Source organism: Calonectris borealis, chromosome 12 (genome assembly GCF_964195595.1).
Source record: "Calonectris borealis chromosome 12, bCalBor7.hap1.2, whole genome shotgun sequence".
NCBI classification, from domain to species: domain Eukaryota; kingdom Metazoa; phylum Chordata; class Aves; order Procellariiformes; family Procellariidae; genus Calonectris; species Calonectris borealis.
In genome coordinates this window covers 510,238-536,347 of record NC_134323.1, presented here as the reverse complement: position 1 = coordinate 536,347, position 26,110 = coordinate 510,238, and the positions used below count along the sequence as shown (strand labels likewise).

The 26,110-nt window shown below is 50.4% G+C and overlaps 3 protein-coding genes across 9 annotated transcripts in view; all 3 read right to left on the bottom strand.

Moving 5' to 3' along the window:
• NLRC5 (NLR family CARD domain containing 5) overlaps positions 1 to 801 on the bottom strand; it is a 54,211-nt gene extending 53,410 nt beyond the window's left edge. For all 7 annotated transcript variants that reach the window (XM_075160787.1, XM_075160793.1, XM_075160791.1 and 4 more), the window contains exon 1: positions 719 to 801. The gene's annotated coding sequence lies outside the window, so the exon portion shown is untranslated. The remainder of the gene's footprint in view (positions 1 to 718) is intronic.
• A 720-nt stretch (positions 802 to 1,521) lies between these two features.
• Positions 1,522 to 12,200, bottom strand: CETP (cholesteryl ester transfer protein). The gene is made up of 16 exons (XM_075160786.1): positions 12,004 to 12,200; positions 10,851 to 10,965; positions 9,913 to 10,047; positions 9,280 to 9,350; positions 8,094 to 8,181; positions 7,896 to 7,965; positions 7,531 to 7,591; positions 6,800 to 6,891; positions 6,334 to 6,513; positions 5,878 to 5,928; positions 5,377 to 5,544; positions 3,840 to 3,907; positions 3,676 to 3,718; positions 3,521 to 3,590; positions 3,107 to 3,192; positions 1,522 to 3,010 (listed from the first exon to the last, which is right to left on the bottom strand). The coding sequence occupies exons 1-16, from the start codon at positions 12,146 to 12,148 to the stop codon at positions 2,936 to 2,938; spliced, it is 1,518 nt and encodes a 505-aa protein (XP_075016887.1). The 5' UTR covers positions 12,149 to 12,200; the 3' UTR covers positions 1,522 to 2,935.
• A 5,381-nt stretch (positions 12,201 to 17,581) lies between these two features.
• On the bottom strand, positions 17,582 to 25,640 carry HERPUD1 (homocysteine inducible ER protein with ubiquitin like domain 1). The gene is made up of 8 exons (XM_075160784.1): positions 25,474 to 25,640; positions 24,277 to 24,354; positions 24,120 to 24,194; positions 22,864 to 22,985; positions 22,358 to 22,480; positions 21,374 to 21,712; positions 20,011 to 20,116; positions 17,582 to 19,351 (listed from the first exon to the last, which is right to left on the bottom strand). Exons 1-8 carry the CDS (start codon positions 25,603 to 25,605, stop codon positions 19,184 to 19,186), a joined length of 1,143 nt encoding a protein of 380 aa, XP_075016885.1. The 5' UTR covers positions 25,606 to 25,640; the 3' UTR covers positions 17,582 to 19,183.
• Positions 25,641 to 26,110: the final 470 nt, after the last annotated feature.

Here is a 26,110-nt window from a genome sequence, read left to right as displayed (position 1 = left end):
GATCTCCAGATCTAGCCAGATAGGGTGCAACAAACAACAAAATATTATTATTTCTCTAGATGCCAGAGAAGCTATGATGGAAAACCAGATGCAGCCTGCCCCCGAGTCCCAGACAAGGCAAGATGGCACACAGCGCTATTTCAAAATTCGTTTAACAGAACAAAAAAAATAACAAGGTCCAGCAACACCAACATTTCCGGATAGAAATACTGGCTCTGGTTGTCTTGCCTCGAGCACGGTGCAGGGGATGGGGGGAGCTCTGAGAGAACCAGGGGTGGATGGAGGGGACCGTGGGTGGTGAGGAGCAGCTGGGGAGGCGACAGGCAGCGCCCACTGCCACGCTCTGCCCCATTTTGCTGCCTTCCCTGCCCGGATCTGGCCCACCACACTTCCACTGGTGTTTCCACCAGACCAGAAGCTGTTGCATCACTACCAACGCAACCCCTGTATGGCCGAACTAGCAATTCTGTGCCTAGAAATCCCCAATCTCATCCTCCACAGACTCCCGTACATTGCCACAGGTAGTAAAAGCTGCGATATTGGTTTGCTCCCAGCACCCGGGAGCAGAAGTCGCCTCCAGCAACGCTTCCCACCTTAGACTTGAAGATGGGGAAGCAAAGGGCGCAGCCAGACCCCCGGCCCCCCCCAAATCTAAACCCCCATGGGGTGCCCCAGCACGACGCCTCCCCGCCCGGGGCGACCCGCCCGCGGCACTCACCCGGCTGGCAGTCCGTCCCGGCTCGCTACCATAGCGGCGGCAGCGGCAGCTCAGGACCGCCCCGCCGCGGCCGCCCGAAACTGAAAGCGCCCGACGGCGAAGCGGCTTTGCCGGGAAAGCACGTGGGGCGGCGGCGCCGGCTCCGTGCCAGGCTCGGCGAAGCGCGGCCCGTGGCGGCTGCCCTCGGCGCCCGGCGGGGGGCTGGGCCGCCATTTTGTGGAGGGGCTCGCGGCGAGGCGCGGCGCCCCGCAGGGTCTGGGCCACCATTTTGTGGTGGGTGCTGCAGCCCCACAGGGAGGCAGCTCAGGACCCTCTGGGGGTCCATTGGCCACTTTCCTGCTTCTTCCTCCCTTCAGCAGAGTCCCCGCTCCCCCATGCCAGGGCAGCCGTCTTGCCCAGCCCAGAGTCCCCGCTCCCCCCTGGCAGGGCAGCCGTCTTGCCCAGCCCAGAGTCCCCGCTCCCCCGTGCCAGGGCAGCCGTCTTGCCCAGCCCAGAGTCCCCGCTCCCCCGTGCCAGGGCAGCCGTCTTGCCCAGCCCAGAGTCCCCGCTCCCCCGTGCCAGGGCAGCCGTCTTGCCCAGCCCAGAGTCCCCGCTCCCCCGTGCCAGGGCAGCCGTCTTGCCCAGCCCAGAGTCCCCGCTCCCCCGTGCCAGGGCAGCCGTCTTGCCCAGCCCAGAGTCCCCGCTCCCCCGTGCCAGGGCAGCCGTCTTGCCCAGCCCAGCCTATCACCACCAAATGTCCCCAGCAGACACCTTCCCCCCTGGCGGGGCAGGGGACCTCCAAGGCTGAAAAAAGGCATTTTTTTATGCCATTTCTTTTTTATTAATGCTCATCACTCTAGTGGGATGTCATTCAGGAGAACCAGAGGGCCCTGGCTTGACAGAAGCAGGTTCCCATAGTCTTCAGCAGACATTGCCATGCAGAGAGGAAAAATGTCCCCTCAGCAGGAGGGAGCACGGACCAAGCCCTTAGCTAGTACTGAAATAGCCGGCGGAGGCAGGGATGGGAGCAGGGTGGGAAGGGAGGTGGAAGGTTGCCCAGTGCACCAGGGCTTCTTCAGGGCCACCGTTGGCCACGCCATGGTGTCACACCTTTCACATCACTTGGCTCCTGCTGTGTCATGGACATAGCTGGTTGAGACCCAGTAAGAGAAACCTTTCTTGGCTGCCATGGAGCAGCCTGTAAACTCAGGACATCCATGGCAGTGTGGAGGGAGCAACTAACATGCCCAGGGAGCGTGAGGAACTGAGGCCATCCCGCTACCAGCCTCGCAGGGCTCTTTGTGGAAGCCCCAACTTTAATATCGCTTTGTGTGGGAGGAGAACATCATCCTCTGCCTTTGTTAATGTGATCACCATTTCGGTTTTAGATTTGTCGCCTGAGATCTCTTCCAAGTGAAAGGACAAAGTAAAAAAAGGGGAAGCATGAATTGGTACAGGAAAATAACTGATACTTCAGATAGACAAATTATTGCACTGTGGTAGGAAGGAACAGGAACCTGCTGTCTGACCAGACACTTACACTTTCTCTTATAATCTCTTTGGCTTCCTTATCATTTTTATTGCTTTTCTCAACTTTGCTTCTGCTGTCTCAACAACATGGGCATAACAATTTGCCTAGAGCTCTACACAGGGTCTACAGGCTCTGTAAAGAAAGTAGCCAGGGCACAAGATCTCTCTGTTATTGTACTGCACTGTAAATTCATATCCCATTTACTTTTCTCAGCCTTGCCCAGGTCTTTTAGCATAACTGGTTCTGAGCTTACTTGGAGTTTGGTAATGTCATCTGAATTGCTGGAGTCTGTCAGAATCAGGAGCCTCTTGGCTCATGGTAGAAACGAAACCCAGGATCAGCGCAAAAGGTGCTACGTTTCCAAAACGTAACAACAGAGATGCCAAAAGGTGGGCAAAGCCGATTGCTGCTGCTGCCCGTGAGTGCTAACCCAGAGCCCATGCACTTCAAGAGTCCAATCCTTACTCCTAAGCACACAAGTCCTTTAAAGATCCTGAAAATGTAGCGTGCATAGAGGTGCAGACTTCAAGATCTTTGCAGAGGAAGGGCTCCGTGGAAGTACAATTGCACAGAAACTGGGGTGTTTCTCAGGAAAAGGAAAGAAAATTCAACTGAAGCTGATTTAAATCATCTCATCTTCTAATTGGTTCACGCACAATCTTTCTGTTTGTACACAAGTCTTGTGCTCCTTTATGAAGAGATCAGCTCTATAATCTTTTCTCAAGAAAATCAAGAAGCAAATGCTTCGGGAAGCTAAAGTCAAGTTGTACAATTATGTATCCCTAAAAAGGGAGGAGAAAAAAGGGAAGTATTATATTAGTTTATGCCACACTCCCAAGAAGGGCTTTGAGAGCCAGGTATTTCTGAACCCTGCTTACCTTTCTTGTGATGATCTCAGGATTTCTGATCTCAAATAGATGAAGCCCTTTGCTGTTCATCAGTGAAGTCAAAGCTGGTTCGATCCCTAAGGAATCAGTAAACCCATCCAGTTACAGGTATGGCAGTCCTGGCTCATTATGTACTGCGACCTTCGCTGCCTGTTTCCAAAAGCTAATTGTGCCTCAATGCCCCACGACCTTTGGCCTGACGGAAGACTCACTTTTCCTTTGTCCCAGCCATTTACAAAGGGTTCCCCATTCCCCAAGTGAATCCAGCAGAAATTCGCATCAGTAATGTGGTTCCCCCCCCAGCTGTCAGGGTTATTGATATATTTTTTCAGTGCTTAGGTTTAGGAGATCTGATGTTAGACGCTTTATGGAGTAGGTTGGCACTTCTCCAAAAGGAAAACTCACTTGAAATCACTTCTGGGATCCCGACAACCGAGATCATTGTCTGCAGGAAGCTTCTTATGGATGGGTCATTCTGAAAACCAGAAAATTCATACAAAAAGGTTTTAAAGACATCGTTTAGCCACAAATGGCCTAGAGAATACTTTCTTAGGACTTACCTCACTTGGGTCAGCTGTGCATTTAAAGACTTTAAACTCTATCCTGAAGGGAAGGAAAAAGGGGGAAAAAAGGTCACTAAGAGCTGCAGAGAGCCTCTTCTTGTGCTGCTCGCAGACATGGGCTAAAAGGGGCAATGAAACCCACAAGAGACCACAGTACCGACCTGGAGTCCAAAGCGTGTAAAATGAGTTTCTTTTCTGCGTAGGCAGCTTGGATAGTGACCGTGATTTCCTGCACGGAGATGAATGGCAGAGTTGAGATGTAGCACATCTTGCCTTATAGCAGGGAGTTGCATTTGAAAATTCTGGTTTACTGTCTGTGACCCAGAGTTCAACATCCTTCTGGCTTTACCTCCAGATATTACTAGAGAAGGTCGGCATTTTACTTCTCCATTTGCATGCAACAAACTCCTCCCTGATGCTCACAGCTGCAGTCTGTGGGGCTCTAGACTGGCTCATCCACAGGACTGATGCTTTTGCCATTTTGTGAACCAAATCCTGCATAAGGAAGGAAATGGTTACGTAGGGTGTTGTCTCCCAATGACCATCCGTCTCAACGTGGAAGATCATAAGACTGGATGTGGAGAGGCCAGCCCCAGGGTAGCCAGGGCTACCACAAGTAGTCTAACCATAGTGTTTTCGTTTATAACCAAATGAAAAAAGAAAGCAATCTCTTAATTCTGGCCATTTAGGCTCATTTTCTCGCTTTTGCTTGTATGCAAATGTTTGTTAAAAGGAACATGTTGTGATCCTGTTGCAGGTCACAACCAGGGGTCTGGCAGGCCAGGAGCAGATCACATCCTGAGAGCCATGATTTTAGGGACCACCTCCAGTTCAGTGCTTCTGCAGTCCTACCAGAAATTTGTTTCAAGATATCACCTGGAGCACAAAAAACAGCTGTGTGTATTTCCCCGTAACACCCTGTTAATGTGGGATACTTGCAGAGGGAGGAGGGAATTATTCTCAGTTACAGTTTAACCCTTTAAATTAAAGAGTCTGGTCTACCCTCAGGCAGGGATCTGCTTTTGTCCAGTCTTTAGTGTCCGTACCAGCCCGTAATTACAAGACTGGACAAACATACTGCTTTCTTGTGATGTTACCCATGACAGCAAGGCTGTTGGCATTTCTTTTTTCTGCCTCCTTAGATTTAGTATAAAGCAGGGGTAAAACAGTGCAAGCAGGAACTTTCATACAGGCATATGTAGAGGAAAAGGTTATATTTTGAGCTTCGCATTCTTCAGAGCTGTATCTTCATTTCAGAGACAACCGTCCTCTAAGTGGGGGCCAGAGCTAGAATTTGAGATCGAGGAGATTTCAAAATAAATACGTTTCCATGGTGCCTTCATTCTCTCCTAAAATACCTCAGCTAAAGGAGTTTCACTGTGTCTGATACGGGTTAATGGGGGCTTATCAGAGCTCTCCAGTGCTGCACTTACCACCTTGCACACCAGTGATGGGCTGGCCTAATAGAGGAGGTGTTGAGCCAACACGGTCACTGTCATCATTCCCAGCCTCAAATGTTGAGGGAAGAGATGGGAGCGTTAAAAGGAACCGATACGCCTTCTCCACCTCCCATGGTTTAGCCACCACCCCCTTCCCAAAGGGCTCCCTGCCATTACTGTCCCTGAGCACCAGGAGTGGTCCAGACTCGGGACTGAGCCTGTTCCAAGGTCTTCACAGTCAGGAGAAGCAAGAACTGACCTTCTCCATGTACAGAACCATCAGGGGCTCTTCTCCTGTGGGAAAGATGCTGACCTCCACTGCTACCAAGGACTTCACGACTGTCCCTTCAGGCTGAAGAGAAATTTGGGGATGGGCAAGACTCCACACCTTGGCCACAGAGTCATTATAGGAGGTGCCTTGAAAAATCTGGTTAAATAAGGAGCAACAGAAGAGTCAGGTTTTTTCCATACCACATCCCAATTTCACGCTAACTTCCCACACAGCTGCAGCCCCTTTGTAGTCCCCAATTGCTCCTCCAGTTCACACAAGCCCAATAACTCAACTGGGTTTCAAGGAAGCTGTGCCAGCATGGAGGGTGGAGAAATCCTCCTTGCAAAGCACAACGGTTTTTCCATCAGTCCCTGGTGTTCCCTATCAGCCCCACCCAAGGCTCTTGAGTTGTCGAGGGAAGGACACGAGATGTTACAATGCAACAGAATCCATTTGAAAAGTTCCTCGTTTGACAGAAAATGCAGTTACCATCTGCACCGCCTTCCGCTGCGCTTCTGTGTCTTCCATTTCAAACAGCGCCTTCAGAAACAAACCAAAAACAGGATGTAGAAAAATGAAAGAGGAGGTTATGTTAGCCCTGATGCAGGATGGGCCAGAGCGCTGATGTGTGGCTTGTGGCCAGTTCAGTTCATCCCCTTTCTAACCTCAGTACTCCCGCAGAAAATCACGTCACTTTACAACTCAGAAGACAAGTTTTCTATCAGCTGGTGTTATTGCTGTAAGGGATAACGCTATCCGGTAACACATACTTGCTAAGAAGGTGCCAATTTCTGACCAGGATCACATGTAGCGACTGACTATAGATTTCTGTCTATCTTCTACAGAAACTAGCTCTCACCAAAAAACAATATTTAGAGAATTTTTTACTCTCTCCCCAAAATATGATGTATGAGTTAAGGAGGGAACCACCCCTGAAACAGTTACCTGCAACTTCTCCCCTCTGATGGTCAACACCAGGCGCTTATCTAAGAAAGCTGCCGAAGCCAGAGAGTTGAGGATGTGTTCGGACAGCCAGAAGTAGAGCATTCGGGACTCGGTCAGCAGCGACGGGGAGAAAACAGAGTCACTGAAGACGTCAGAGTAGTTCTTGTACAGGACAAGGCCCTTTAAAGGAAAGCAAGCGTGTTGGCCATCACAAGCAGCAGGGAGACAGGACAAAATGTCAGTACCTCCATTTTCATTGCAGGGTGGAGGCCTGGCTGGCTGGACTCAGAGCAGAGAGCAAGCTGCTCAGCAGGGCAAAAGGCTGGCATCAGCCCACGCTGTAGACTTACCTTTGGCTGCAGCTCAGCAGCACTGCGTGGCAGCAAAGGGACCAAGCCCTTCCAGCCCTCCAGCGAACATCATCGCCAAAAAACCTTTGGCCTTTGAGCAGCCTGGGTTACTTTACCTTGTGATGTGATTCTAGGTAATTTGCTTTTATTAAGGGAACTGATGCAAGGGAGATATCAACGCTGATATCCTTATCCTGGACAAAATTTGCTGCAGGAAGAAAACAGAAAAACCTCACAGCAGAAATACGACCTTAAGCAGATCTTGCGAGACAGTTGCTTTTAGGACTTGCTGCAGAAGGTGACTGGGAGTTATAAAAGAACACAGGGGTGGGATGGGGGGGGGTCCCACTCCTTTGGGTGCTAGTGCTGATCCTGCTACTGCTCCCTGACTCAGTTTCTCCACTGGGAAGTAGGGTTAGCTACTCTTAGTTTTACATTCTGCTCCTTTTCCCAGATATTTGGGACTGGGAACCACGGGAAAATCTTCAGCAGGCAGATACAGATGCTGCAATGTCTCAGCCCAAATACTCCAATGCATGCTCCTGTTCTAGCTAACATCAGTCCTTCTGCACCTATCCTGCACCTCTGATCATGACATAATGAAGGAGAAATACCTTACGAACTGAAATGTGTCTTTCGACCAGTGCAATCACCCTTAAAAATCAACCTGATGCAGAAAATTCAAAGCATAACATTGTTAAGGTTTATTTTGCTGTTGTCTGAGGGCTTGGGATCCCATGCACATTTTTGAAGGACTTTTTTGATGGATGTGGCTACTGCCTTGCTGGGGCTCAAATGTTAAAAGTTGCACATAAAAAAAGAAAGCAGAAAAACCAAGGATATTTACCTGCTAAATCAAGTACAAAATTTGCCAGCACCTGGGCAAGAAAATTGATTTCGTTGCACACCTACAAGAGGAAAAGAGGGGAAAAACTGAAGGCGGGGGGTAGGATTTTGGGTTGTGGAGCAGAGCTGGGCCTCATGGTGACATCTGGGGGCTGTTGGTCAGAGGCTGGCACCATCAGAGATCCCAGTGTCAGCGCAACCTCCCACCTCGTCCAAGCTGGGTTTTTTTGTGGATTCTATTTATTTGTCTTATTTTTCGCAAGCACTAAAATTATATTGCTATTATTTTGTGGGCATATGTGAGCAGAGGAGCGTGTAGCATACAAACCGACCTTTCCTCTGTCCACAGGCAGTGGCTGATCTTACCTCGCTCTTGAGAACAAGCTTCAAAGTGAAGGAGATGAAATCCGTGAAGAGCTGCTTCAGCCAGCCCGGTCTGTGTAAGACAGGGAGCATGGTCAAGGACCGCCCAGCAGTCCCCACAGTGGGTGACACTTGGGCTGAAGCGCTCAGGGACCAGCAGCGGGGCAGGTGAAGCCCAATTTTGAAGGGGGACAGACTCACTCCTTGTCTCCTTGGAGGTGAAGCGTCAGTTTGTGGAAAGTCAGGTAGCAGTCTGAGGCATCGGCAGCCACTTGGTCCTTCTGGCATGCTGCATGGGATGAAAAGAAAAAGAAAAAAAGTAGCTAATTTGCTACCGAGATGAGGAGGACAAGTGCACTTTGCAGACACTGCAGACCTGGAGCAGGGCATCACTGCAGATGGGCAGCCAGAGTTCCCCACACCTCCCGGGGGATGTTTCCAAAAGACTCAGGACCCTGCGAAGTCGGGGCAGATGGGGCTACCTGGCACCTGGATGGAGGGTTTCTGCTCGCAGCTCCAGCGAAGTAAGTCTACTGGACACCCTTCTTCATGCTTCATTTGGATACCTGCCCACCTTGCTAGCTCCTATCATCAGGGACTCGGTTGTCCCCTAAAATCACCCAGGAGAACCTGGGTAGTATGTGCAACCCACAAACCAGAGCCGGGAGGGAATTAAGTCGTATTGCAAAAAGCTTGGAAATTGCAATATGCTGTCATTGAGAGCTTCATGCTGCTCGTCTCCCCCTGGGAGCTTACCAGGAAAACTTATTTTGAGGCAGGAAAGTGTATTTTGAGGCACATGTGATAACCCACATTCCTCTCATCCCTTATGGGAGGTGGAGGAGTGTAGTTTGCCTCCGTCCCTTTCTAGTCTAAGTCTATTGACTTTCCCGAGGAAGAGGATTTGTTTCCCAGAGCACACCTTGGGCCTGACCTGGAGACTGTTGAAAAAGTGGACTATTAGGATGGTCAAACCTCCTGCACCAAAGCCCTTATTTGGCTCGCTCTTCTGAAACATCCCCATGTTTTTTTCAAGTCGTCCTGAATAGCAGGGGATGAAAAGCCGGTCCTAAAGACAGGCCAGAAGGCCAGATCGTTCTTCACTTGCTGCTGGTGTAAATCAGCATTACTTTGCTGAAGTGATTTGTACCAGCTTCCTCTGCTTGGTCCGTTAAAACTACGAGGTCTTTGAGGGCCACGTTGTCTCCTAGCCTGCGTGCACAGGGCGGCAGAGACCCACTTCCAGCCTCCGGATGCCGCCCGAACCCCACAGAGGTGAGCAGAGCTGGCCCAGGCTCGCTGCCCACCACCCAGCCCATCCTGCTGCTCTGGAGGAAGCACGCACACAAAGACCCCCCGTGGCTAGCTATCCCTAGCTGTTACTTACTCAGTTTAATGTTTATCTGGAGGTCAATGGAAGACTCGATTTCAAAATCAACTGAATGAAAAAGCTGCAAACTGTAACGGCAGAAGAGAGGACATTTAGCAACCCGTGCTAGGAAGCAGCTTCTCCCTGACCACACGTCAGCCGCAGGCGGGTTTTATAACACCTCTCACATCGGTCCTCGCACTGCAGCGTGCAAACCCCCAGCACGCAGCAGTCCATCTCAAATACTCTGGCTTTAAGTCATTGCAAACCACCGCCCTAGCGGCACTTAGGCGAAGGGGGGAACATTAAGCCCCTTTTTTCCCCACTCAGAGTTTATAGAGCAATGAAGGGGAGGGAAGAAGTCCACTTGTTTGCTTTGGCCATCTTGTCTCCTCATGCAAGGGGTGATGATGCAGGCAAAAAAGGCAGAAAACAAGACAAGAAAAGCAGTGATGGGGCTAAGCAGCAGTGCTGGCATATAAAAACTTGCCTTGCTTAGGCAGTAAGCAATGCTGCCATTGCTAGAGAGCCAGAGGAGCACAGCCCCTCTGCATCTACTGCATCTACTGTGCCACGGGCCAGTCCTGCCTGTGGGCAGTGGCAGGAGCTGGGGCCATGGTGCTCGGCAGCAGCCGGCCCCCGGGTACTTACAACCAGGCCCCGGCGTAGCCGTAGGTCAGGGTCCCTTTGAAGAAGGCCGTCACATTTTTAATGGCAATGTGAATGGCATCGTTCTCCTTGAGCTCCACCTCACTCTTCTCTATGGACAAGTCATTGACCTGGATGCTAGAAAAAACAGAAACCCAGTTTGGCCCCAACCCCGGGGCTGTTTTCTGAGACCAGGCAAGTCAGGTTTGCTCTGAGGACGTGGGGTCTCTCAGGGGCCTGTGCCAACTCAGGGCGAGGGCTCAGGAGCTTTTGCAAATCGCAGGGGCCATGCACAAGGGCAATGGTGGTTTCGCTCAGCCTCGGTGCACTGCTCCCCCCCTGCGATGTTCGGATATGAGGCGGGGGGGAATGCTTTAAACAGGAAGCACGGAGCAACACGCTGCAGAAACAACTGCGTTTTACTGCAGTGCTCTGTGTCAGTCGCAGTCACAGCAGGAAATCCGTCCTGCGTTTGCATCGTTGCATTTGTTGTCCCCAAATAAAAGTTAGTAACACAGCGAAACCCAGCCTTGTTTGTCACAAAGCCCGGGCAAGTGACATCCTGCTGACAAGGGTGGCTCCGGCAGCCCCGGCTGGGTCCCCTCTGCCACTCAATGTGCCATGGGCACCATCTGTCGGCGACGGGCCCCAGGAGCTCCAGCCCGCAGGGACAGAGCTCCCTATCCCCACTGTCAGAGATTTGCTCTGCACGCTGCCTCACTGTCTGCCCACCGAGTTGAAAAAGCTCTTAAATAACACAGCAGCAGCCTAAACCCTAATGTGCAAATTGTCTGCAAGGCATAGATCAGAAAATGTGTCTGCCCTGGTCCAGACCTTTGCTTTCACCAGGAATTGCTGGATCAAAGCTCCCTCCGAGGCCAGTTTCCATTCCTCCCCATCAGCCTGCACCTCCCCTGGCACAGAGACACAGAGATACTCACTTGGACAGCCCGTAAGCCACCTTGCCAAGGAGCCGCATGGACCTTTCCCCGGTGATATTTGGGAATTTGGCATTTCTGAATGCTGCTTGAATGACCTGTGCTGTTTCCTGGTTCACTGTCAGCGGAAGAAAAGGGCAAAGATACCAAACTGCAATCTCTCCTGGCTGCAAAGTCGGGTCCGCGCCCCGGATTAAAGCACTACAGAAGAGTTTTATCCAAGGCATTTTCATTAGATTAAAAAAGCACTAGAAGTAGCTTCAGAGTAAATTTTAAAAAAAAAAAAGAGTCCCTAACTTTAACAGCTGATGGCAGCTGGGGACAGCAGCACGTGTGGCTCAACAGTCACCAGCAGGGCTGTTTCCAGGGAATCAAGCCCAGCTTTCACACACCTCACCTGCACCTTAGAGGCAGATTTTTGAAAGGTCGAGGCTGTGCTTGTCCTTACACCGCACAAGCTGTTGACTTTACCCCAGTCCTTGCTCTGTTGCTGCTTGCTCGTATTGCAGTCAGCTGTTAGGTCTCCAAAGCAAAAATTTTGAGACCTAAGTTTCTGTACCCCTTTTCCTAAAGTTATCCAGCCCGTTCCAGCCTCAGCCTCAGGCACATGCTTGTACAGGATTTTTTCCTTACAGAAATACCCTCTCTTAGTTTGGCCCAGCATCCTTCTCTGCATGTACCGCTGTCGGAGAGGATAGGACAGAGCTGTTCCCATGTTTGCAGAAGCACTAATTATTCTTCCCCCACCCGCAGAGCCCCCAAATCCTAGCAAATAAACCCACAGCAGCAGAGAACCCCTGTTTCTCTCCTTTTGTACCCTGACCCCAAGAGATGAAATTGCAGCAAGGTGAGAAGTCAAACACACATTTGCTCTAGCTCTTCCATCACACCAGCCTCCAACGAGGAACGTATTGCTAAAACTTTGGACTAAGGAGAGGGGTTGAGGACTGTTTTCTAGCTCCTTTGAGAATTTGTGCCTATTCAGTTCAGGTGCCCAGGGTTTAACCCATGCTCCCAGGCAGGTATTAATACATCTTACTAGATAAACAGTTTCCACGAGAGCCAGGGAAGCGAGAAACCCCCTCACTTGGCTGATCTATCACTAACTTCTCCTGGTGGAGAGGGGGAAACGCAGCCCCGTACAGCAGGCACTTACACAGCAATGCCGCGGGCTTGGTCATCCTGCAGACGATCCCCGTGAAGCTGTAAGGGAAGGGCCCAAACTCACAGGCTGATGACGCGTGGACAAGCATTAGCAAGATCCCGAAGGTCCCCAGCCTCATCCTGCCAGCCCAGAGCATCCTTGACTAGAGCGGAGAGCGCTGACGAGATCAACTGATTCTTGACCGTGGCAAAGGCTGCTTTCATACCTCCAAGCAGACCTCGTTCGAAGCAGGACATGACCTGCTTCCTCCAGTTATCAAAACTCATCACACATTTCCTAATCTTCCTATAGTTTCCTTAACACTCTTCAGGTCGCACGCTGCCTTCCTCCCACAGCAGGCGCGCGGGCTGCAGGACTTGGCTCTCCTGCCAAAACTGCTTTAACTCGGGAGATGCACGCATCGAGGCGGGTGGAGAAAGCTGGAGATTGGAGGGGGATAAAGTCAAGGGAGCAGCCTCGCACTCTGCCTCCAGCCAGTTCATCATTTGCTCTTCGCACAGAAATATTCCATATTTTGCATACCTGCAGCAATTTCCCAGCAAAGCCCTGTTCGGAAGGTACCCGCATTATTAACTGCTCTCCCCTCCACTGATTTTAGGTACACTGTGGGGAAACTGAGGCACGCTCCTGGGAGGGGGGTCCCTCCTGCTACCACTGGGTGAACTCATATCTCCCACATCCCTGGAGAGCTCCATGACCACCACAGGACTAGGATGCTTTCTGCCTCTCGGCTGGATTTGTGGACCATCTTTGGTTTGCCACCTTCCAGATGGGGAAGAACCCTCCTAGCTGGAGCTTTTCACGCACCTGGCCTCTCAGCTGCTATTTGGGAAACATTAGAAACCCAAGTTCACATCCACTCCTCGTGCACACCTGCCCTGCACACCACCGTCCCCCCGCACCCCTGTTGTGGTGCTGGGGCCCCTCCCAAAACAAGCTCCAGGACAAAACAGAGTGAGGTTATTTCAGCAACGAGGCTCCCAGCAGCTCCCATGAACCGTTTTGCCAGCAAAGACTGATGGAGAAGGAAAGGTGAGATCTTGGCAATGCTGCAGGAGCACGCTCAACCCCCTGAGCGAAACAAGGTGCCAGCCTTCCTCCTCTCCCCAGCAGATGCCTCGTCCTCCCTACACCGGGTAAGCACATTTCCTCCGGGGAGCCCCGCTGTCCAGTGGCCCCCACCCTGCTGCCCTGTTTTCTTCCTGAGTTGAGAAAGTGAATGGCCTCGGGTACCCCGCGGGAGGCACTCGTGGTCACTGACCCCCCGAGGGAAACCGTGCATCCACAGGCTTCCTCCAGACTTCTCCAGGCGAGCGGCAGGGTGGCCCGGGACAGGCAGCCTGCTGCGAACCGATACTGCAATATAAATGAGCAATGAAGTGTTGGAAGCACGTATAAAGATAGCAGGTGTCTGACCAGCACAGCTCCCGCATGGCAGCCCAGTGCCATCGTCTCAGCTGCCGTGGCATCCTCGCTGCCCTGGCTAGGAGGCATCTTTACAGGGAAGCTGCAAAGGGCACAGACATGTTGCAAAAGGATTTAAATTCAAGAGGCTTTAACCTTGTAACAGCTCTGGTTTTTGTCCTTCAGCTCATGGCTCTCACATGCCCAGCCCTCCCCAGCAGCTTGCAGTTCAAGGGATGTTGGCGCAGTGGCCAAGGCTTGGGGTGAGGGAGTTCTGCAGCCGCGGCAGGAGGGGGTACCCCCAGGCACTGCAGCGCAAACACATCGGAGGCAGCGAGGCACTTCAGTCGGCAGAGACACGGTGCTGCTGGGTGTCACACGAGCACATCTGCCTGTGTCCTCAGCACAGCTTTCAGCAGAGGAAGGACACGCTCCCATTTATTGCAGGACACAAACTCCGGAGCGTTGCGCACAGGTTAAGTTTTACTGGCACAGATCCGGAGGAGACACTGCAGCAGGGGAGCAGCCCCGCTGAGGCTGGTGTTGGTCACTATAAATGAAATCAGAGCAGGACCCAGGAGGCCACAGCCACCCCTCTGCCCAGGGCAGCAATTCATACCAGCATGGAGGAAAAGGAAAACCAGGGCATTTTGATACAGGGGTATTTGTTACTGTGCATTTGCAGCCCCCGTATGGGCCAGCTCCCCTGCCCCATCACTGCTTCAGAGGCTGCTGCCGGCAGACGAGAGCAAGGGAGGACAGGGGACTGCCGGGCATTGACCTCCAGCGAGAACAGGAAGGCTGGAGACTTCCCGCCTACAATAGCAAAAGCATGTGGAATGTAGGGGTGCTGCGAGCATCCCCGCCCTGGAGTAACCAGGCAGAGGCCGGGGCAGCAGGGACACAGCAGCCCACCCTCCTCCCAGTGCAAGGTCAGGCTAGCAGGAGGCAGGTCAGATTTAAAAACCCAAAGAAAGGTTAAATTCGGCTAGCAGGAGGCAGGGCAGGCTTTAAAACCCAAAGAAAGGTTAAATGCCCAAGCTGCTGTGTAGCCCTTGCAAAGGGGATGCTGGAAGATGTTTTGATAAATACTTGCTGTGTAAGGTTTTATCTGGAGGCCATGCACGCACACGTGGGCTCACCACCTTGCTGGGGATTGTCCTATAACCAGGGTTGTTTTTCCCCACGCTATCCAGAGCAGAGGTATGTCACGGTGCCATTAATCTTTGGCTGCACTGACCCAAACGGTCAGTGTTACCCTGCAGCTGCTTCCTGAGATCGCCTTCCAGGTAGCCTGGCCGCACTCTGCTCCGTCAGCAGGATGGGCTCCAGCACCACCTCCAGGACTCATGCAGCAGGTCAGCCCTGGGATGGCAGGAGGGCAAGCCCAAACCCGGCTGCTCCCATCTGGCACAGATCCAGCGCTCAGCAGCACAAGGCCCTGGTCAATCCCGCACATCCAGCACCGGCCCTTGGAGACCGCAACCACGTGCCTTGCGTTGTCCGGGGTTGTGCCGTCAAGCCCCAGCAGCGGGAATCTGGGGTTGAAAAGAAACTCAGCTTTGAAGAGAGGTTATTTCTTACATTTAAAAATTGTGACCATGATAGGCTTGGATGTTAGGCAGCAAATAAATTCACAAACTCCAGTTTGTGAATTGTGAGATTTTAATAGACTATCACTTGGAGGGTAAACCACCCATGAGGTTTTTTTTCAACAATGACATTTTACAGAGTTTTCCATAAAATTCTCCTGAAACCAAGCCTGATTCCTTCTCTTCCCTACCAGTGTCACCCATAACAACCTCCAAAACACCAAAAAATAAGCTGGCACACACGGGTGGTCCTAGGTCAGCCCAGGCCTTTCGCAGCTGAGGCTGCCAAGGGCAGCTGGGTTGAAGCCTGGAAGAGCAACCAGCTGTGTTTCTGCAGCGCTGACTCTGCACTGCCAAATCCAGACCGAAAAAGCAGCAAATACAACTTTCAGTGCTAATATAAGAAATTCTAGGTGGTTCCTCTGCAGCACAGGCCCATGAGCCTAGAAGCAGCATTTGCCCAGTCCTCCTTGGCAGGCAGCTGAGCCTCAAGTCCCTCACCACAGGTTTGTGACCCTGGCTGTACGCTGGGCCTGGTTTTACCTACATGATATCATTCCATTTAATATTCAGACATCATTAAATACTAGCTGACGTTTCAAGAGCTGTTCTTATGAAGCAGAGGGGCTGGGAGGAGGTGATGAAGGTGCAGTTGGCATGTTTGGTAGCATGATGGGCGAGTAGCCCTGGGACGGCCTCCAGCTGGCCTGACACGTCTCCAAGGAAAGACCCTTTGGATGCACAGCTCTGCAAATCCCATCGGCCTCTAACAGCTAGAAACGGATCACAGAGACCAGAAAGACATTATAACACTTCGCTGGGCCAGTGCACAGCCATTGGGAAGTCCCTGGCTGCTGAGAACAGGGACAAGCAGCATACGCACAAATGAAACCGCTCTTTGGAGATAAGGGGAAGTCAGCAGCACCACCCCGCAGCTTATCTGCTCAGCAGCAACCTCATTCTCGTGAGATTTGTGTTCCATGACTGGGGACAGGAGCGTGCCCTTGGTGACAAACAGGACTTCAATGACCCCTCAAATAAGAAGTTTCTGCAGTGAGAAGAGAAATGCCCAAGATAAGACAGCCACTACATTTCTCCCTCAACTTGTTTTCCTGCAAGGACAGGGACCTGCTCTCAACTGGGGGAAGCGGCCAGAGGGTATCAGGAGACAAAGCAGCAGAGAAGCTGGTTTTACTCCGCTGCTCACTTTGCCACCCTGTGGACCATCACCCCACAACCCACCTGCTTTCAGGGAAGCCCTGCAGAGCACACCCATGGCTGAACAGGTACCTTCGCTGCAGCTGTGCTGCACCAGTACATTTGCATGCAGCTGCGCTTGCAGGCATGAGGATTTAAACTAGCAGCAGAATCGGAGTTTGAAGTGTGAGCCAAGACAAACCCAGCTTCCTAAACCCACAGCCTCAAGGCCCTTTCTGTTCCCTGCAACCTCAGCACTTTGCTCCCAGCACAGGGTCACATTATTCCCAGAAAACCTCTGGGATTCCTACACTCTTTCAGCAGCTTTGCTCTGGAAGTTTCAAGGCTCATTTTGTCCTCATGTCTAACCTGAATTCCCTCAACTAATTTAAGACCCATGCTGCCTCACCCACCGCTGGCACCCAGGCTATATCCCCCTCCTTGCCATCACTATTTACATATCTCATTGTTTACACTGCCCTTCCTCCATGCTAAGCTGCCTCTGTTCCTTCCGCCGCTCCCACACCTCAGTCATCCCCGCTTGCTCCCAGGCTGTCCCGCCAGGCCACCACACCCGGAGCAGTGCTGGTGCTACCACAGCCGCTAAGGCCTGCGCTGGTTAGGGATCAGTAACAGGAGTTAGGGCCATGCCAGGCTCCCAACTCCGCGTAACACCAGGCTGGCTCAGCCAGGGTCACTGGTGCTCAGAGCCCCCAGCCAAGCGCTGCTCTCTTGCTTCCCTGTGCTGCTGCCCGGGTGCAGCGCTGGCAGCTGTCTGCAGAATACACGGGATTTACTTTCACGTTATTTGCCCGGTGTCCTCTGCTGCAGCCACAGCTTCCCTCCACCCCAGTGGCAACGAGAGGTATGCGTTTCACCAAGCCATTAAGGAAACATTCTCTACAGCCCAGGAGCCTCACTACATCCCTCCAGTGACATTAGCTATGCTTAATTAGTTTTCCATCTAATTTTAAACCAATCTGCCTGCTTGTGGGAGTAGCAAAAACCTCAAGACAACAACAGATGTTTTGCGGTCTCTGGTAACTTTTCAGATTAGATGTTTCATAACTAATCCAGCACTCAGTGCTTGTTGCCTAAACAAGTACCAAAACAGTTTATTTCTGGCTGCCAAGAAATACCCTCTCCTCCCAAGGCTGGGCCCAGGCACACGTCAGATGTTTTAGGCACACTGCTGAGACACCTGAGCGATGATCAGGTACACCCTGCAGAAAAAAAATCCATCATGCACAAAATGCAGTGCTGAGCACAGGTAGACTTAAAGAAAGAGGGAACACTACCTCTGAGGCAGGAACGCTACCTCAAAGGCTTATGCAGAATATACCCCGAGTAACAAAACTCACCTCCTCTCAAATTACTTCCTCCTAATTATTTAAAGACTTTATTGCTACATTTTACCACTTTGTCCTACCCATCCCCACCAAATCTCCAGCAAATTGAAGATGTGGCAGAAAAACTACTTGTAAGAGGCTTGGAAAGGAAATCGTTGTCCAAAGCCAAAAAAACACACAAAGATTAAACTTGCCACTGCAGGTAACGCCACAAGCCATGTCTAACATCAGTCTGATCTGAAGTGGCAAGCATTACCGCTTAGGCTGTTACAACTGCTTGTACCAATTCATGCATGTTAGCCCTGACAAGACGCTCCTAAACGAACAGTTTTGCCAACTGCAGGTAGCACTGAGGAAAAGCATGACAAGTTTCATGAGTGGTTGTTCTCCCTAGACAGCACATTTCAAGCCAAGTTAAATCCCCGAGCCAAGATAATGCATTGCAAAGCCACCGGGAGTCACACACTGGGCTCAAGGGGGTCAAACTCCAAACTTTCCAAATACCTGCAGAATAACCTGCTTCAGGATGTCCACAGCTTTTGTGCCAGCAGCTTTCAGTGAGCAAACACAAGCTACAAGCTCTCCAAGGCACTTCAAATACTAAAGGCTGCTGAAGAATGTAGTTAGGTAAGGAGCCAAGTTTAAGGCTCTGCAAGGGTCTTTCCCCCTCATATCCCACCTGATTTATCATGATTTTTCAATAAAAACAAGGTGAGAGTACATCCTGTGCTTTGCACGGGTAGTCTTCCAATTGCTGTACAGTGTATACAAGTATGGATATAAATGCCTGCAGATTTTATTGGAATCAAAGCCCTTAACCGTATCAGAGATTAAAGGGAACACAATGAAGTAATACAAGAGAGTTGCTCCGGAGTGAGAATGCAGCAAAGTTGAATACAGGTGTTAGACTGCTTTAACTTTGCATCCAAAAGCAGTGAAGAAGTTTACATCTTGCATAAATTGTTGCTAGAGCTGAACACTCTTCTCCCATGATTTGGCAGGGAAGAAATTAAGCCTTGAGTTTGAAGTATCTGAATTTGGCAACATGAAATTTAGCCTGCCACTCCACTGAGGTAATTGCTTATCAAGAGGTCACTGTCTTACAGTCCTCCACTTGTCCAACAAGGAAATTGCACCATACATCCTTCATAGGAAAATATTTACACAGAAAATTTAAACTATTGTTGAAGCAATTTAACAATAGATCTTTCCTAAAAATCTGCTAATGCACATCTAGCAATTTTTTGAGATCCTACACTCAGTGTAATTTAAATAGCATTTGAAACATTCCAACAGGAATCACATTGCACAGAAGCAGCAATTTGCTTCTCTAACATTTTTGCACACCTGCTTAGAGCCTGTGCATTTAGTGCACGAGTTTACAATGCCAAGCCTCTACATAGGTACCTAAAAAATGCTACAGAACAAAGTTCTTTGGAATGAGGGCAAGCATCTTCATCTCTAGGCTGTAATGACTTAAGGCTTCTTGCAGCTTCGTATGCTTGGTCAGTGAAAGCCAGAGGAAGTGCCATGCACTTTCACTCCTGGTTTGGAGTTGGTATCCAATTCACTCAGGCAGACAAAAAGCCCATTGCAGTTTCAGACGAGTAGACTGGTGATGGTGACAAATCAGTTGCGGGTCACTCCAGGGCCTTCTGGAAGGAGGGATGCAAAGAAAGTCTTGAAAAAAACCCATACTGTGCTCATAAATGAGGGGTTGCCCTGCTGCAGTTCTTGTAGAACTTGTCCCTCATCAGGAGATGCCTCAGATTCATCTGCTCCGCCTCCATTTCCTCCCTGCCAAAATAAAGGGCATTTGGAAAGTGAGATCATTGCAGAAATGAATTAGAAGAAGCAGGTGTCAAACAGCATGTTTTGTTACCTGAATTTCACTGTCAGAATATAAAAAGCATGCAAGTATCTCCAGACAACCAAAGTTGAAAGAACAAGCTGCACTCTAGTGTTGTTGGTTAACTCATGCTGTGTGTCCCAGAACACTGTTTAGGACAGACATGAAGCTGAAACTACGTACACATGAAACCTGATCAGGTAAGCTATGTACACATTTACCATTAAGCGTCTTGCACTGACATCAGCCAGAAGTGTCAGCTTGAAATGTGAGACTCATTGCTTATACACTCAGATCCTATCGCTGGGTAGTCTAAACACTGTCTTCAGATACAGAACCTGTTCAGGCTGTGACAGACCATTCTCTCCATTACAACATCCTAAAGGCCAGAAACAACTAGAAGGTAACATTCAGCCTGAGATAATTTATAGAACAGAGGAGTTAGCTACAAAGGAGGAAGCACACTGGCAATTGTTCCTCCACAAAAGATAGTTTCTGATGAAAGTTTATAGAATAAAGTTTTTGCTACTACATTTAATTAGTAAACTAAAAGTAAAACTTCACAGGGCTTCATGCTCATGGTTTAAAAAAAATACCAAGACAGTACCTGTAAGTTATTGTTTTGGTCCTGGTTTATAGCAGCTTGAGGAGGAACATTGCCTGGGAAGGGCTGAACTGGTCTTCGTCTAAATGGAAGCCACCCAACATGGTGCCTGGGAAGCCAATAGATTATTAGAATTGGTTAAAAAAACCCGCTCCTTCATGTTACACCAATACAGTTCAAGTAACATCTGACTGCTCAGAGCTGCAGACAGCAAGTTCAGCATATTAAGGTCTTCCTGCCCTGACCCAGTAGGTATTTTCAAAGCCTCCTGCTAGCAGCAACCATGAGGTAGGAGCATCTGCTCACATTCAAAATACACAGCACTACATCCAGGTTTGTATCTACTTCGTCAGGGCTCAGCCTGCTGGAACACGCTGCTACAGGTACAAAGAGTTGAAACCTGCCTGCTTACCATGTTACACACAGCCCTGGGTAACTCCTCTGTACTCACCCTAAAAAAAGGGCACAACAAAGAACACGCAAAACAGCACTATCTTACCAAAACGTAACAGGCCATAGAGACCTTCTTAGAAGCACCTGCACCTTGTAACCCACAATATAAACAGTTCAAAGTTACACTTTAGAATTATCAATAGTAAAATTTAAGGACTTTTAATGAAGCAATTAACCTTCACTCTCCAAGTCTGCATAGAGCTGATCATTTGAGCTGCTCCAGTTTCAACTCCTAGACCCACTGACAGGAATTGAGGCCTACATCACTCATTTCACCAGTGACCAAAGAATTGGAGGGGACTGATTGTCTTTCTCAGACAAGACATCCCAAGCACATCAACCAAGGGCCCATTATCTTTATTGTGCTTCTAAGATTTATTCCAAGTTTCCTCCCCTAGAGAGGCTCCAGGGCAATTCAGGTCACCGCATTCGGTTTAGCTTCGTCTGCTCTCCAGAGAGGCAACACACAGCAGAAAAACCCGCAAGGGTACACGGCTTCGATAGCAGCTGTGAGACCCTCTTCCCAACAGGCTTCAAACACGTTTCCCCTACAAGCAACTGTCATTTACAACATGGAACCTACATGTCTGCTCTACACTGCTGAGGCGTTACACTGAGAGCTACTTAGGTTTCAAGTAGTTTTCTAGGAAGAAAGCCAGCCACACCAGAAGCATTAGTGCAAAAACGAGGTAGGATCACCCACTATCACCCATTCTTCATTTAATCCAGGCATAGGCTATACTTATATTTTTGCTAAATCCTGAGCTATACCAGGACAGAGGAGTGGTTCGCCCTTTCCAGGTACAAGAGTCATATGAAGCTCAACTGCCAGAAAGCGGACCACAGTACAGAGCTCAGTACTTCAGCAAAACGTCTCCGAATACAATAGTAAACGTTAATACCATACACTTACAGATACATCAGCACAGTGCCACCCATAACCAGGAGGAATCTGCTGACACTGGAGTAGAAATAGATAATGTTGACAAAAACATAGAACAGTGTTGCTGAGTAGAGCCAGTCCAACCAATCTCGATTGCCACCCTCCTCCTCTTCCTCCATGAGGGGACCCCCTTGGGCATTCATCCGCAAGTTCTGGTTGGCCGCTGCGTTAACCTGGGCAGCAGCGTTCTGGTTTCCAGGCTGATTTTGTGCAGGAAACGGGTCTGGAAGAGGAGCCGGGGGTGTCACTGGTATCTCCTGAGAACGCCGTGTATGGGATGGGTCAGCAGATGCAGCAGTAGAAGCCAAGCTGAAACCAGAGAACACATAGTACAGAATAAGGCTTAGTCAAATCCTTTCACACTTAACACAGGCACTGAAAATTTGTCCATCTTTAAGTATAGAGTCAGATCATATGCAAGTAGAAAGCATCAAGCTTAGAGGCTACAGAATGGTTAAAAACAAGTTTTAGTTCTACCCATGAAACAGTTGCATAGTTCACTTTACTTCAGCAAGTCAAACCAGTCACCTTCCATTTTATTAACAATAATTTCAATACCTTGCAAAAAATTCTTTAGAGCAATCTAAAGGTAGTCTGGAAGGCTGCTACAAGTCTCAGCTTTACCTTTGTCACTGATTTCCAGTCAATGCTACTTTAAGCAGTCAGAAAAATGGTGAAAAGCTAAGGCTCATCAGCAGGATTACATTTACTCTACACACACCTGCCCTCCCAATCAAGAGTCAGAGACTTGCAATTTGCAGGATTCAAAAGCACTGGCCTAAACAGTAAGCCAAGCACCACACGACAGTTAGAGGTACATCCCCACACCATTCAGCGTAAGTTACAATGAAAGAGTCTTCCAACCACCATCAAGAGAGGAAGAACTGCCAGCAGCTCTGTTTCCTTGTATTACAGTTTCTACTTTCTACTGGTAGCTTTGGACAGAAAACTTACTATTGCATGTAATATTGTCTTGCATAAATCTGCTGAAACCAGGACATCTGAAGCATGCTGTAGGTTGTATAAGCAGAGAAGCCAGGAGCCACACTTTGGAAGGGATGCCGAGTTGTTTCAAGCCTTGGTCAAAGTTTAAACACATTTGTTAGCAAATACTGGACAAACTGCAAGAGTCATTTATTACAGGACAATGTAAATAGCTTCTGCCATTTTGTGCATTCAAATGCAAAATTCATTCTTCCTTCTAGAGTATTAAAGACATCTCCTTGCCCACATGAATAAAGGAAAGGTTTTCAACTAACACAGCAGTGCATTTTCCTTTAGCTTCTTCCATGTCCACTAAAGCTTTTTTATACATATATAAAATATATATATATCTCTCCCCATCACCTTTGGCCCATGTTCTACGGGCTTAAGACAGTATGTGTGGCATAAGAAGCTAGCATCCAGCAAAAAGCCAACATTTTAAAAATCTTAGTGATGTACATAAAAATTGTATTTACCTGTTACTGGCTTCTGCTGAAGACTGGCCACCAGCAGAGCATCTCAGTCTTTCACCATTTGAGGGAGATACAGATGGTTCTTGACTAGCTTCTGATGATAACTTTGGCTGATCAGCTTTCACCTAGGGACAGTAACACAGTTAGTGAGCTTTACTGAGGACACTACACAAGTCTTATGCAAAAAGGCTACACCACACTGAACAGGCTCTTATTTTAAACTGCTACACAGTTCACGCACTTTGTCTTGCACGGTACCTCTAGGCACTGCCACAGTACTGAGATTGCTCTTGGGCACCATGCCACAAGCACCTCCATCGGTATTTTAAAGCTCCTTAAAAAGTGACTGGCATGTAAAAATTACTTGATATTAGTCTTCAGTTTCACCAGATCTACACTGTATTTTTTTTTTAAACACACATACAGTCAGGTCCCATCTGGTTATAAAAATGTAATTGGAAGAAAGAGGGAACTGCACTCAGTCTGACTCCTTAGCTATGATGAGTTCGTACTTGCATCACAAACTGCTGTACACAGAGAGAATTCAAGAGCTGTTCTGTGGTGATACATCAGTGCAATATCCAGACCAAAGCTGGCTCACATCTAGCCAACACCAGACATGGGTACGGTAAGCTCAAATTGCCTACAATGGGCAATATAAGCACACCTCTAGACTCATTAGCACGTCCACTTGAAAGTAAAAATTGGTTTTGGCAATTTGCACTTAAGACCAGTAAGTACTCAGTTCAAGCACTAAGGCTCATCTTTGGCTTCCTCTCTACAGGCTGAGTCATTAATGAGAGCAGTTAAACATCTTCAGCTAACAGCCCTCTTCCTTCCCCACACCCCAATTACAGATGGGAACCGCTTCCACTCTGTAGCTACTATGTCTTCTGCCCACAAGCACAGCCTCTGTCCAAAAGAGCCTGGGACATGGCAGGTCGTATTCTATTTAATAAGACTGATTTTACCAGAAAGCACTTCTCCTCTGAGCAGTGTGTTACAACTAGATTATAGTTTTGATATTTCTTAACAGATGCCGTGAGAATCTTTACTGATTAACTGTAGAGTCAATTTTTTACTCAGCTTAATCCAAATACATCCTCACATTCCTACCCAAATTATCACAAAGTAATACTGCCATTGCACTAGTAGGAAAAAGCTGCGGTATCAGTGAACTTTAAAATAGCCGTTCAATACTTCCCATTTTTAGTCACAACCCCAAGATTCAGAGTAGTATGTTAACTTAGCGTAAGTACCTCTGCATTGGTTTCTTGCATATTTGCAGGAGTCTTGAAGTTGTATACCAAATGAAGAGCATGCAACTCTCCGTGCTAAAATGTAACGGAAGACATGTTAAAAAAACATCACTCTTCTTGATATATTTCAGCACAGCATAAAAGGTTTTATTTATACCTTTGGCAGCAACTCTCTCAGATAATGATGATCAAGCAGCAGCTTCCCAGAATAAATCAGCTTTTGGTCCTCTTCAGGCTTTGAAGAAAGAAAAAAGAATAGGATGACTTGCTCTCCCAAGCACATGCAAGCATTAACTGACACAACTTGCAGCCAGATGGACAGAGGCATGCAGCTGGAAGCACCCCACGCATTAAAGTGCACAGGGAATTGTGCACATCTAAATTCAGCTAACAAGATGAGAACAACTGAATACTGAAGTGCAAGATGAAGTCTAAGTCAGCAGGAGGATATAAAGCACCCCTTTGGCAAAGAACTTTGTTACATGCTGTCTCTTTTACAGTCCAGACAAAACCATTTGTGTTTCTTGGAAACAGAGGTTCGGAGTACCATCTAATCTGATCATTGCTGGAGCTGGTGTCAAATAAATCTGTTACACCCCACCAGATGAATCCCAGCAGCCGTTCACCTAGAGCCTTCCTACGGCAGCACGGCAGCCAGTGCAAGCATACTGGTCTTGTTTCTGGGCAATCACCTCGCTCCTGGGGAAAGCGAGGCACAAAAGCATATCCTGCTGCTGAAACACTGTCTGCCGGGCGCAGGGGAGCACAGCAGCGCAACGCCCACTGAGCTTTCGGGGTGTCAGCTCACAAGACCCGTGGCTGAAAAGAAGTCAAACTTCCGCATTTTCAGCAAACATCTCCACGAACCGCGTCACCTCGCTATGGGCAGACCGGGCTGCCTCTCGTCAGCTGCCGTGTCCCCGGCGCTGTCCACCTGCACACCCCACGCACCAGCCCTCCCCTCCGGCCTCCGCCGCCGGCCTCGGGGACCCCGCCCGCAGCTGGTGCCAGCAGGCTCCCGGCAGCGGCTGGCGCTTCCAAACACCCCGCAGGACACGCAGTCCCGGGGAGGGCCGTTAATATTTAACAGCGGCCGAAGCCACGTGAAGTCCCGAAGGAGCCCCCAGCGCGCCCCACGCCCGCACCGACCCGTCCGCAGCGGGCGGCTGATGCAATCGGGTGCGGGGCACCCCGGGAGGGCGGGTGCTGGCAGGGCTCGGCCGGGCGAACCGGCGGCGGCCCCGGGAGCCCCGGCGGGGATGTGTCGTTCCCCCCCCCAACCGCCCCAAGGGCGGCGGGAAGGGGCTCGCGCAGCGGGCGGAGGGGGAATGGAGAGGAGGGGTCGCGCACTCACCGGCGCGTCGGGTACGAGGCGCCGCAGCTCGGCCTTGAGGCGGCGCACGGTCCAGGCGGGGGCGGCGCGGAGGCGCAGGTCGGGGTGCCGCTGCGTGGGGCTCCGGACGAGCAGCGCCAGCGGCTCCTCCATGGCGGCGGCGGGCGCGGTAACGGTGGAGCCCCCCGCCCTCCCGACCCTTTTATAGGCGCCCGCCGCGCCCCGCCCTGCCGCAGGGACGCGGTGGCTGCAGCTGATTGGCCGCGGTGGGAGGGGGGCTGCCACGTGGGCCAATGGGACGGAGTCCCGCGTGCGGCGCCGCGGAAGGGCGGTGGCGGGAGGCGGAGGGGCTGATTGGGCGGTGCCGGGGGCGGGGGTGGGCTCCGGCGCTCGGCGCAGCGTCACCATGGCGACCGTGATCCTGCCCCGGGCCGTGAGGGGCTGGCGGCCATTGCGGGGGGCGGTGGCGGGGCCCGGTCCCGCTGTCACCGCCGGCGCCAGGCCCCTGCCCTCCCTCCCGCCCGCCCGGCGGCGGCCGGGCGTGCTCAGCCCGCGGGGCCCGCAGGCAGCGGGGCGGCCTCACCGCGCCGCCATGGCCGCCCGACCCCCCCGGGCCGCGCTGGGCCTGAGGGAGCCGAGCCCGCCCCGCCCGCCAGGC